The sequence below is a fragment of the Arachis ipaensis genome, chromosome B2, assembly GCF_059453495.1.
Source record: "Arachis ipaensis isolate K30076 ecotype BB chromosome B2, ASM5945349v1, whole genome shotgun sequence".
NCBI lineage: Eukaryota > Viridiplantae > Streptophyta > Magnoliopsida > Fabales > Fabaceae > Arachis > Arachis ipaensis.
The window spans coordinates 93043327-93055529 of NC_142437.1; the positions used below are offsets into that span (position 1 = coordinate 93043327).

General features: G+C 34.0%; 1 protein-coding gene across 2 annotated transcripts; it reads left to right on the forward strand.

Moving 5' to 3' along the window:
• The first annotated feature begins 202 nt into the window (after positions 1 to 202).
• Positions 203 to 3459, forward strand: LOC107625483 (transcription factor bHLH130). 2 transcript variants are annotated; one of them, XM_016328133.3, is made up of 6 exons: positions 203 to 1157; positions 1784 to 2121; positions 2213 to 2383; positions 2737 to 2802; positions 2910 to 2978; positions 3078 to 3459. In XM_016328133.3, the coding sequence occupies exons 1-6, from the start codon at positions 632 to 634 to the stop codon at positions 3147 to 3149; spliced, it is 1242 nt and encodes a 413-aa protein (XP_016183619.1). In that variant the 5' UTR covers positions 203 to 631; the 3' UTR covers positions 3150 to 3459. The 2 variants fall into 2 exon arrangements, with proteins under 2 accessions (XP_016183619.1, XP_088359634.1); XM_088503508.1 differs by having other exon boundaries at positions 248 to 1157; positions 2745 to 2802.
• The last annotated feature ends 8744 nt before the right edge of the window (positions 3460 to 12203 follow it).

The window sequence follows — 12203 nt, forward strand, 5'->3', positions numbered from 1 at the left end:
TAAAAACTTAATAAAAAATTTTATAAAATTATATAGACTAACAGAATAATTAAATTTATATTTATATATAAATATATATAATTTTATTTTATTTTTAATATATATTTTATATTTTAATATATATTTTATTTGAATGACTGATTTAGCATTGTTTAAAAAAATATTAACTCTTTAAATATTACTCTTAATTACACTGATCCCTATCTACTACTACTCGCGCACAAACCTCCCTGTCCCTTTCATTGCATCTCCGTATCTATCCCTTCCTTTCTGCATCTTCTTCTGCCTCTGCACACAATACACAAAAACACACCTTTACAGACACCATATATCTCTCCCTCTCCCTCTCCCTCTCCCTCTCCCTTCCTTGAATTGTGTGCAAGTTTCTACCACCACAAAAACCACCTATTCCCTTTTCTTCCACTCTTCTTGCTTCTCCTACAAGATCTTATCCACCACACCCAAACCCAATCCAATCCAAAAAAAAAAAAAAAACTCTGAATTTATAGCTTTTCCATAATGATTCCCCATCTTCTAATCTTTTTACAGCGTCACAGTGACTTTTGAGTAACCCAAACAAAGCACATAACAAACACTAAAACATATACAGACATATATATAAATAGTGATAATGGATTCAAATTCGCTTCAAGGCTATCAACTTGAACAACAACAAAGCAGTAGTTCTGGTTTGCTTCGTTATCGCTCTGCACCGAGTTCGCTTCTCGCGAATCTCACTCCAACTTTCACTGAATCCCAAGCCTTGCTCTCGAGATTAGCCAATAGTAATAGCAGTAGCAGCAAAAACAATATTTCCAAAAACGATACCGTTTCACATAGCTTCCAAGAATTCCCAGATACAAACACAAACACAAACACAAAAACAAACAATAAGGGTTGTGATTCGAAGGGTCTGAGGCGGATGAATTCTGGAGGGCGCGGATATGGTGGTGGTGGTGGATTGCCACCTCACTACCCAAGGAACACTTCTTCTTCTTCTTCTTCTTCTTGTTCATCTTCAATGGATGGGTCTTTAGGGTTGGTTATGGGTTCAATGGGAATGGACCAAAAAGGGTTTGGCGTTTCTTCTTCTTTAAATCTTCTCAGGCAGAATAGTTCCCCTGCTGACCTTTTCTCCAACGTTTCATTTCAAAATGGTATTTAACTTGTAACATATTTTTATCTATTTTTTTTTCCTTTTAAGACGTGATGTTTTCTTGTTACTGTAATAGAGTGGAGGATTTGTTACTATTTAGAATCTAATCATCATCATAATGAGTATTAGTTAGATGCTATATGTGTGCTTAATGAAAGAGCAATCAATTAGGAATCAATGAGATTGGTGGGGACATTGATTCAATCCAATTTATGGTTGTTTTGAATCTCATGATCCGAATTATAGTTACATGGAGGTTGATGAAACTTTTCAAATCTGTTTATTATTTACCTTACATGGTATCACAGCATTTATATTTAGTTAAAATTTTTGCAATATGATGAGCTTATTCATTTAGATGTGCTATGTGTTAATTGGTATTTGTTCCTTAAGCTTTTAGGAGAATTAATCCTTTCCTGAAACTTCAATATCGAATGATCTTTATCTATGCTTCGTTTTTATAGTATTGTAGATCCAAGATTGCAAATTATGCTTATGTTTTATATAAATATGTAATAACTAACTAATTACTTCAATTTGAGGATCTAGAATATGATATCTGACCTTCCTTCTTATTATATTAAGACAGTAATTACTCAGAAGAAGTTATATGTTTGTAAATTGTAGGATTTGCTACCATGAAAGGTGTCGGGAACTATGGTCATGTTAACAGCACCAGCGAAGAACTTAGTCCATCGATGAACAGATTGAAGAATCAGATTAGCTTCTCATCAAGAACTGCTTCTTCCTTGGGAATGTTGTCGCAGATCTCCGAAATAGGGAACGAGGAAATTGGGGCAAATAGCCCTGAAGATGGGAGGCAGGGTGGTAGCAATGGTGATGCCTTGCATTACAGCCCCGGATTCTGCTATGGTTCTTGGAGTGATGCACCACAACACTCTGAAAACCTCACTGGCTTGAAAAGAGGGCGAAGTAGCAATGGAAAGTTGTTTCCTGATGTTCAGGTATGCATCTATATATAGGATGTTCACTTTTATGATCTTATTCTTTCACTTTGATTTCTTGCTCTTAATTCGAACCAATTGATGTACTCAGAATGGAGAGCTAGGAAATCAAGTTCATATGCTATCACATCACTTGAGTTTGCCGAAAACTTCATCAGAGATGATTGGTATGGAGAATCTGCTTCAGTTCCCAGATTCTGTTCCTTGTAAAATCAGAGCGAAGCGAGGCTGCGCTACTCATCCCCGAAGCATAGCTGAAAGGGTAGGACTTTGTCTATCTCCAAAATACAATTTACGTTTTCAGAAGAATCTTATTATCTTAACTATGACTATGAGCATTAAGAATGAGTTATATTTAACTGACTTGTCTAAATAGCTCAGAATAAGACACAAAAACATCATTTAATCTAATATAGCCAATCCCAGAGAAACAGAACTTTATTATTGTTTTGAAATGGAAAGCATCTTAATATCTTGTGAGGATGCATCAACTATGATGGAATGAAGAAAAATCCTTTCTTACTTCAAAATAAAGAGCAGCACATTATTTAGACTGTATTGAATTTATGAACTTGCAGCATATTATACACGATTTTAAGGACTAACTAATTTCAGGTACGAAGAACACGGATCAGCGAACGAATGAGGAAATTGCAAGAGCTGGTCCCAAACATGGACAAGGTAAGAACAAATGATAAGTCTGGTTCTTTGAACTTGAAATATGTGTGTGTGTGCATGCATGCATGTGTGCGTGTTTGGAAAATTAACATTCTTCATGTTCTTGGCAGCAAACCAACACAGCAGACATGTTGGACTTGGCGGTTGACTACATTAAAGATCTTCAGAAACAATTCAAGGTAACATAAAGAGAGAATTTGATTTAAGAACAAAATTTTCCACCCCTTAATCTTACTCTCCATGTTTTTACATTGATTGTTTTTCAAAATTACTTGCAGAATCTAAGTGAAAAGAGGGCAAACTGCAAATGTATAAGCATGCGGAGAGCAGATACAAATCAAATTGTTTAAACCTTCTCTACAAGTAGCACAGAAAAACTATGCTAAGATATGGTTAGGATCGAGAACTATACATCATCTTCATCCTGAGAAATAATTAGAAAAATAGAAGCTAATATAAGATTTGTTGTTGCTTTTTAATGATTGTAACATAGAATGCTAGCTAGCATAATAGCTTTTAGCTCAAAGGTTATTTCTTTAAGCTAACGAGGTTTTCGTTATACAGTCAACAAAAATCATAATAGTATAAATCTGTATTTTTGTATAGGAGAATTGTGTAATAAATGTATTCCGTTTTAAGGGAATATACTGTTTTTATTCATATAGATATATGAAATTTTTTATTAGGGCAAGTTACTTAAATAAATAGAATAGAGAAAATATTTACCCAAATGTGCAAAACTGGTTCTTGTTACCTGCATGTGCAAAAAGCCATTTCTATGTAATCCGTGGCAACCCACCACGGTTTCAAAACATGCATAAACCGTGGTAGGTCCCAGCGGATTATGGCCAAAAGATATAGAGTGTAAACCGTGGTAGGTCACCACGGTTTACTAAGGAGAGATGGCGTGCATAAACCGTGGAGAGTCACTACAGTTTATGAAAAAATTTGTTTGCACATAAAATATTGTGGGTCACCACGGTTTATGTGTGGTAAATAATGGCCAGAAAACCTTGTTAATTTTATGTCCAAGAGACACAACTTATTTTTTATTTTTTTTATTATTCTTGTTAATTTTTTATAATTATATTTTTTATTATTATATTTTTCATCTCAAATTTTTTTAATGAAAAAAATGAGAATAAATTAGATTTTCATAATTTGTTCTAGTTTATCACCAAGCAGAATTACAAGAACACAAAATTTTGTGTCTCTGTCCATCAGTGTCTTGTCCTATCCTATTTTCAGTGTCTTATCCTATTTTGTTGTTGAAAACAAAGGCAGCCTAATAAATACACACTATATAGTACATTTTATAAAGAAAAAAAATCATCTATTTCTATTGAATATTTATAATAAAATTTTTTCGTTCTCTTTATGTATTATTGACTAATATATACTATAAAATTTTTACATGTATTATCAATTATTTTTTCATTATGTTTATCCCTATTTTTCATTTTACACTATATTTAAATATTTATTATACTATAAAAAATATTAATGAACATAATAAAATAATTACTTATTAATAATTTTTAGAGTACTCATTAATATTCTTATAATATAATAAATATTTTTATTTTAAATTTAACAAATACTAATGTATCAATATACTTATATGTGAATTTATTAAATCTATATAAAAGATTTAATCAATAAGCATGTTAATGAATATTAATATACCAATATTAACAAGTAATTATTTTATTGTATTCATTAATATGTTATAGTGTAATGAATCTTTATTTTATAAATGAAAAAATAAAGATGAATATAATGAGAGAGGTCACCTTAAGTTTAAACGAACTTTTGAGTAGTTTTTATAAGTTCGCCTAAGATTTTGAAAACTTCATAAAAATTTAAAAAAAAATATAAAAACACAGATTCCAAACATTAATGTTAGTGTAATTTATTTTTAAAAATATTTTTATTTTATAATAGAAAAAAATCCAAAAATTTCATGGTGTTTATTATTGGAGTCTAATTTTTTTCTAATTTATTTTACATAAAAAATTTTAAATATTTTAAATTTATTAAATTTCATCATTTTAAATTAAATATTAATTTTTTATTTTTTAGTAAATAGACATCAATTTTTTAAGCACTATAAAAATCATTTTCTTAGTATTATCTGATATTTTTTTTCTATTGTACTCTTTCTATTATAAAAAGCTGTTGTTGATAAGACATAATTTAAGATTCTGCTCATAAATTTATTGTGGTAATAAATTCATTTTCTATTGGACATAAAATTAACAAGATTTTCTAGCCATTATTTACCACACATAAACCGTGGTGACCCACAAAGTTTTATGTGCAAACAAGTTTTTTCATAAACCGTTGTGACTCTCCACGGTTTATGCACGCCATCTCTCCTTAGTAAACCGTGGTGACCTACCACGGTTTACACTCTATATCTTTTGGCCATAATCCGCTGGGACCTGCCACGGTTTATGCACGTTTTGAAACCGTGGTGGGTTGCCACGGATTACATAGAAATGGCTTTTTGCACATGCAGGTAACAAGAACCAGTTTTGCACATTTGGGTAAATATTTTCTCTATTCTATTTATTTAAGTAACTTGCCCTTTTTATTACATATATATGATGAAGATGAATTCTATTTGTCGCTTCTTATTGTATTAGTACAGCATTCAAAAGGCCTATGCTCTCTTTCGTGGCAAGTGGAAAGCAGGGAATTTGCGGTCCAGTTTGGATTGATTTTGAGTTAAAAATTCATCTGATCTAAACACTAATTTTATTTGCGATGCGGTTTGGATTTGATGTTTTTTTTTTTAAAAAAATAATCGATCCAATCTGATTCAATTTCAAGCGGTTTGGATTGGATTGGATTGAATTTGCGGTTTTGTAAATTAAAAAAATAAAAAAATATATAACAAGTTTTAACATCAAATTTTAAATAACTAACAATGACATAATAAATCTCAACATCATTTTGAAAAATCAATGATAACATAACAATAAAATAAAATTATAGATTAGTTAAAATAAATAAATAAATTATATTTTGAACATAAAATATTTATTAAATAATAATAATACATGAATAATATAAAAATGTTAACAAATTGAATATATTTGTTGGGGCTAAGGAAATTAAAGACCTCAGACCTATCAGTATAGTTGGATGTGCATATAAAGTTATCTCTAAGTTGTTGACACGGAGAATGAGGAGTGTAATGTCAGGCTTAGTTGGGGAATCACAGAGTGTCTTTGTGAAGGGAAGGAAGATACATGATAGAGCTTTAATTGCATGTGAAACGGTGCAATGGTTGAAACAGAAAAAGAAGGCATCAATGATTATCAAATTGGATTTCCATAAAGCCTATGATAGAGTTAAATGGTGCTTTGTTGATACTGTTTTAGAAAAGATGGGTTTCGGTAGAACATGGAGATCATGGGTTAGAGAGTGTGTTAGGTCGGCATCCATCTCTATCCTGATCAATGGTCACCATCAAAACCATTCAAAATGGAGAGGGGCCTACGGCAAGGGACCTGTTATCGTCGTTTCTGTTTGTTCTGGTGGTGGATGTGCTTAACCGGATGATCGCGGAGGCAGTAAGGAACGGTCGGATATCTCCACTCTTAGTCGGGAGGGATAATATAGAGTTGTCACACTTACAATTTGCTGATGACACTATATTATTCTGTCCGCCGGAAGAGGCTTCTGAGATGCTTCGAATTGATGTCTGGACTGAACATTAATTTTGAGAAGTCCAACTTGATACCAGTGAACTGCAGTCAGGAGTGGGTTAGCCGAATGTGTCAACTACTAGGGTGTCAGGAGGCAGCACTGCCGGTGAGGTATCTTGACATCAGCCTAGGAGCAAACCCACGGTTAGTAAAAACTTGGAAGCCGGTTCTAGATAAGGTGGATGAAAAACTAAGCTTGTGGAAAGCGAAGATTCTTAGTAAGGCTGGAAAGCTGGTGCTCATTAAGTCGGTGATCAACAGCCTACTTATCTATTACCTGAGATTGTATAAGATGCCAAATGCAGTTGCACGAAGAATCATTTCCTTGCATAGGAGGTTCTTTTGGGGGAAGGATGATTGACGACCTGGTATGGCTCTCGTGAAGTGGGAGATGGTCCAGGTACCAAAGAAGCTTGGAGGCTCGGGGGGTGGGTGATGCGGTGGTTCGCAATACTGCCTTACTATTTAAATGGTGGTGACGATTCTCAAAGGAGGACTGTCCTCTATGGAAGAAGATTGTGTGCTCCTGTAATAGCTTGAACCCGAATCACTTGTTGTCAACTCAGGAGTTACCAAGGAGAGGGGGCCCATGGAGAGACAATGTCAAATACAAATAAAGGAGTAACATGTCAGGCAGAAGATGATTGATGGCCTTGCTAAGGAAGTAGGAGATGGTAGATCAACCAGGTTCTGGGAGAATACATGGCTCCAAGTGGGAAAGTTGAAAGACTCCTTTCCGAGACTCTTCTTGATTTCAAACCAAAAAGGATCAGTAATTGGGGATTGTGGGATTCGGGATGGGATAGAGTGGGTTTGGCACTTCCAATGGAGGAGGGAACTCCGCGAATGGGAGACTGATACATTGGATCAGCTGCTACACGTCTTGCAATCTGTTAGATTAGTATCAGATGTACAAGATAGAGTGATGTGAAAATTTGGCAAGGAAAGAGTTTATTCTACTAACTCATTTGTGCAGGTTTTGCAGGAAGAGACCATGAATGAGGAGCTTCTTCGCTATACGATACAAAGAAAATTTGGAAAGGTCTAGTCCCACCTCAAGTCGAGTTGTTCGCTTGGTTTGTATTAGTAGACAGGGTGAACACAAATGATCGTCTAAGTAGATTGGGAATCCTACAACAGAATGATAACGTCTGCATGTTGTGTAAGAAAGGTGTTGAAACTATACAACACTTATTTGTTACATGTGAGTTCTCTTGGAAGGTGTGGTGTGCATGGATATCGGCATTTGGACAGGAGTGGACTGCTCCCGGTACCTTGAAAGACCACTTTGAGAGTTGGAGATCTTTGCCGATGAGAGACGAGCAGCGCAAGTTTTGGCTAGTTGGGTTCTTCTCAGTAATATGGATTATTTGGCTACGACGGAATGAGTTCATATTTCAGAGCAAGATAACAAGAGTTGTAGAGTGTGTGGATCAATCGTTTTCATGTGGTACAGAGTGGTATAGTAAATAACTCATGTGGCCGATGGCTATGCCAGAGATGACATAGGAGTTGTTTGTTTTTATGTTTAATGTTGTCTTTCTATGCTCCACCTTGAGTGTTGAGCTCTTTCTTTCTTTCAAAAAAAAATTTATAAATAAAATTGTAAATATAATAATAAAATAATAATATTATAGGATATTGTACGATTTAGATTAGATTGGATCAATTTTGAGAAGTAAATCTAAAATTCGATCCAATTCATTTAGTTTGCAAAAAAATAGAATCCAATCAAATTTAAATTAATGCCATTTTTATTGATTTGGATTGAATTTGAACAACTTAATGGAAAGCACATTTACGATGTTAAAGAATGTTAAAGCTTAAAATAAATTTTTATGGTATTAATACACTCCAACATGTATATATTCAATTGCTAGATAGTAAAAATAACTAATTTTTTATAATTGTATCATAACATGATTATTCAAGTTATGTAAAATATATTATGAATGTATTAAAATTAATTTTATTTATTTAATATTTCAAAATGAGAAACTACTTTGAAAAAAAAATTGTTAAATATTAATTTAGATATCCCTAGTTGTGTTTTAGGTTTTTAGCCATTTATAGAGGGGACAGTTGCATATCGTATTGGGACCTATACAATGTCACATTAATGATTTGATGTTGACATTAAAGAGTTGCATGAGAGCCAAAAATAAAGTTATAGTCACCCGCCGTTATGACCAATTATAAGTAACCATACATTGTTCAATTCATGTGTTGATGACCCATTTTGGTGATTTTTCCTTTCTCTTCCACATTCAATCTTATCCCATTCCCAGTTGTTTCCTCGTCAGGTATTAAAATTCAGAAAAGGAATAAAAGTTTGGACAAATGTGTGCCGCCGTTGTCGGACATGGTATTTTTCTGTGTACTTTTTTTTCCTCACTTAAAATAGCCAGGCAGCTGGACCCGCTCCACAAAGTCTAGCCATAAACAAATTTGTTATTTTCGTGAGATGCAATTCAGTCCATAGTTATTAGAATTAAATTGATAATTAATTTAGTTATATGATCAGATTATCGAATTATTGATTTAATTGGTAGATTATTATTTATTCAATTAATAAGGTTATAATTAAAAAAATATAAAATTATATAAATAAAATTAAAATAATATCTTAAAATTTAAAAGACAAGTCTTTACAAACATTAATAATCTAATATCAATTTTTAAACATAATTAATAATAAAAAAATAATAAACTAGTTTTTAGTACATTGCTAATAATACTTGTTTTTGAAATGATGGCGTTTTTGATGGTTGGTACGCAAAATCGTGATTATTCGTTCATTGGCTATAGTGCCAAAAACTTGGTGTGGGAGAATTTGAATTCAAGACTTCTTCACAATTCCGTATAACTGACCAGTAAGTGCACTGGGTCGTTCAAGTAATACCTTACGTGAGTAAGTCGATCCCACGGAGATTGTCGGCTTGAAGCAAGCTATGGTCATCCTTGTAAATCGCAGTCAAGCGGATTCAAATGGTTATGAGGTTTTGATAATTAAAATATAAATAAAATATAAAATAAGATAAAGTTACTTATGTAATTCATTGGTGGGAATTTCAGATAAGCATCTGGAGATGCTTTGTTGCTTCAAAACCTCTGCTTTCCTACTGCCTTCTTCCAACCATGCGTTACCTCCTTCCATGGCAAGCTGTATGATCCTCTCGGATGAAAACAAATCCATATGCGCTGTCACCGTACGACTAATCATCTGTCGGTTCCCGCTAGCGTCGGAATAGGACCATTGTCCTTTTGCACACTGTCACTGCGCCCAACATTCGCAAGTTTGAAGCTCGTCACAGTCATCCCTTTCCAGATCCTACTCGGAATACCACAGACAAGGTTTAGACTTTCTGGATCTCAGGAATGCTGCCAATGGTTCTAGCCTATACCACGAAGATACTAATCTCACGGACTCAGTCCGTGTATTAGATATCCAAGAGAGTATACTCCAGCTGTCGTCCAATGACTACGTTGAACATCATGTAGATCGCTTTGTGGTTGTCAGGCACACGATCTTGGCTAAGCGAGTAACGAAGATTGGGTGATTGTCACGGGTCACCCCTTCATTCTGACTTAACTGAATTAAGTACGAGAATATATCTTGGAGAAGAAGTAGGCGTGAATTGAATAGAAAAATAGTAGTAATTGCATTAATTCATGAAGAACAGCAGAGCTCCACACCTTAATCTATGGGGTGTAGAAACTCCACCGTTGAAAATACATAAGTGAAAGGTCTAGGCATGGCCGTAAGGCCAGCCTCCAAACGTGTACAATAGTATAAGATGGTAAAAGTCTATCAAAAGATCTAAAATAAATCTCTAAAAGTAGTTTTTATACTAAACTAGTAACCTAGGGTTACAGAAAATGAGTAACTAAGTGCAGATAGTACAGAAATCCACTTTCGGGGCCCACTTGGTGTGTGCTTGGGCTGAGCAATGAAGCTTTTCGTGCATAGGCTGTTTCTGGAGTTAAACGCCAGCTTTGGTGCCAGTTTGGGCGTTTTACTCCAATTCTGGTGCCAGTTTTGGCGTTTTACGCCAAGATGTTTTAGGCTGTCGTTGGACGCCAGTTTGGGCCATCAAATCTCGGGCAAAGTATGGACTATTATATATTTCTGGAAAGCCCAGGATGTCTACTTTCCAACGCAATTGATAGTGCGTCAATTGGACTTCTGTAACTCTAGAAAATCCACTTCAAGTGCAAGGAGGTCAGAATCCAACAGCATCTGCAGTCATTTTTCAGCCTCTGAATAAGATTTTTGCTCAGGTCCCTCAATTTCAGCCAGAAAATACCTGAAATCACAGAAAAATACACAAACTCATAGTAAAGTATAGAAATATTATTTTTGAATAAAAACTAATAAAAATATAATAAAAAGTAATTAAATCATACTAAAAACTATGTAAAAACAATGCCAAAAAGGGTATAAATTATCCGCTCATCAATGGTGTTTGAAATAAATACATTTTTAAAATTCTAGCAAAAAAAAACAAAAAATATTTTTAGCAACAAAAGATTTACTTAAGTCATTTTTTAAGCAACACAGCTGTTGAGTTTGGAAAATTTGAATCTAATTGAAATGATGATGAAACATTATTAAAATATAAATTAGAAAATTATTAATGTTTAAATAATTAAATTACTTTCAATTGTTTGGTTGATGTTTTTGTTAGTGTGCAGGAAGAATAAATTAATTTCCTATTGGGCCAAAAAGCTAGAATAGCCCAATTTGATCAATAAATTAATTTAGCCTTGTGCAAAATTAAATCATTCAAAGTAGTTGAACCTTGAGATTGAAACAAGCCCAAATCACAAGCCCATGGACTAATATTGGAAAAACAAAAGAAAAAGAAGGAAGTGGCCAAAGACTTTAAGCATGCTACGGTTACCTACTCCCATGGACTAATGGATTTCAAATTTCAACTCAATTAAGTGCACGCCTTGGTAACAGGAAGTTAAAATTCAATTTGATTAATTCACATTGAAAGATCCATACGTTACTCTATGCATTGGTAACTGGAAGTAAGAATTCAATTGGGTTTAATATTGCATTAAAAGCTTTGTCTCTTCTCTCCCCTCTCTCTTGTCTTTCGGTCATATCAATCAAATAGAGAAGAAAGAAGAAGTCATTAGAAGGTTATGGAAAATAAAAGTTATCAGAAGAAAAAGTAATGTAACAGAGAAGCTATGGAAGAAAGGCTATGAAGAAGGAAGATCTGAAGAAAGGCATGGCAAGATTTTTGCCATTGAAGACAAGATTTGAAGAAGGGATTCAAGATTTTTGAAGCCAAAAATAGATGCAATCCGCCTCTGTCAGAGAAGAAGATCTCAGTTGCAAAAGTTCACTTCCATTTTTGTTCATCAAAGAAAGAAGGTAGCTGCCGAGCTACATATATGAAGAAGCAAAAAGGGAAAACAAGGAGCTGTCCCGGGTCAGAAGATCATCAAGGGTCCGAATCCTTTCTTGGAGTCAAAGACAAGATCAAGGGTTTAGATTGAAGGATCTTGATGAAAAGGGTTGAGAGAGGTACATGCATGTTGGTTTTTGGTTTTTCCTCGCTCTTCTCTTTGTCCAAACCGAAGCTGTTTTTGGGTTGGAGAAGAAGTTGCTTGGTTGAACCGATTTCAACCTTGGGAGATTCCCCTTCTATATTAAGGGTGAACAGCCAAGGG

Coding starts and splice junctions, on each gene's coding strand:
- LOC107625483 (XM_016328133.3), top strand. CDS start 632: ATGGATTCAAATTCGCTTCAAGGCTATCAACTTGAACAACAACAAAGC. Junction 2,122..2,212: donor AGTTGTTTCCTGATGTTCAG/GTATGCATCTAT, acceptor TGATGTACTCAG/AATGGAGAGCTAGGAAATCA. Junction 2,979..3,077: donor ATCTTCAGAAACAATTCAAG/GTAACATAAAGA, acceptor AATTACTTGCAG/AATCTAAGTGAAAAGAGGGC.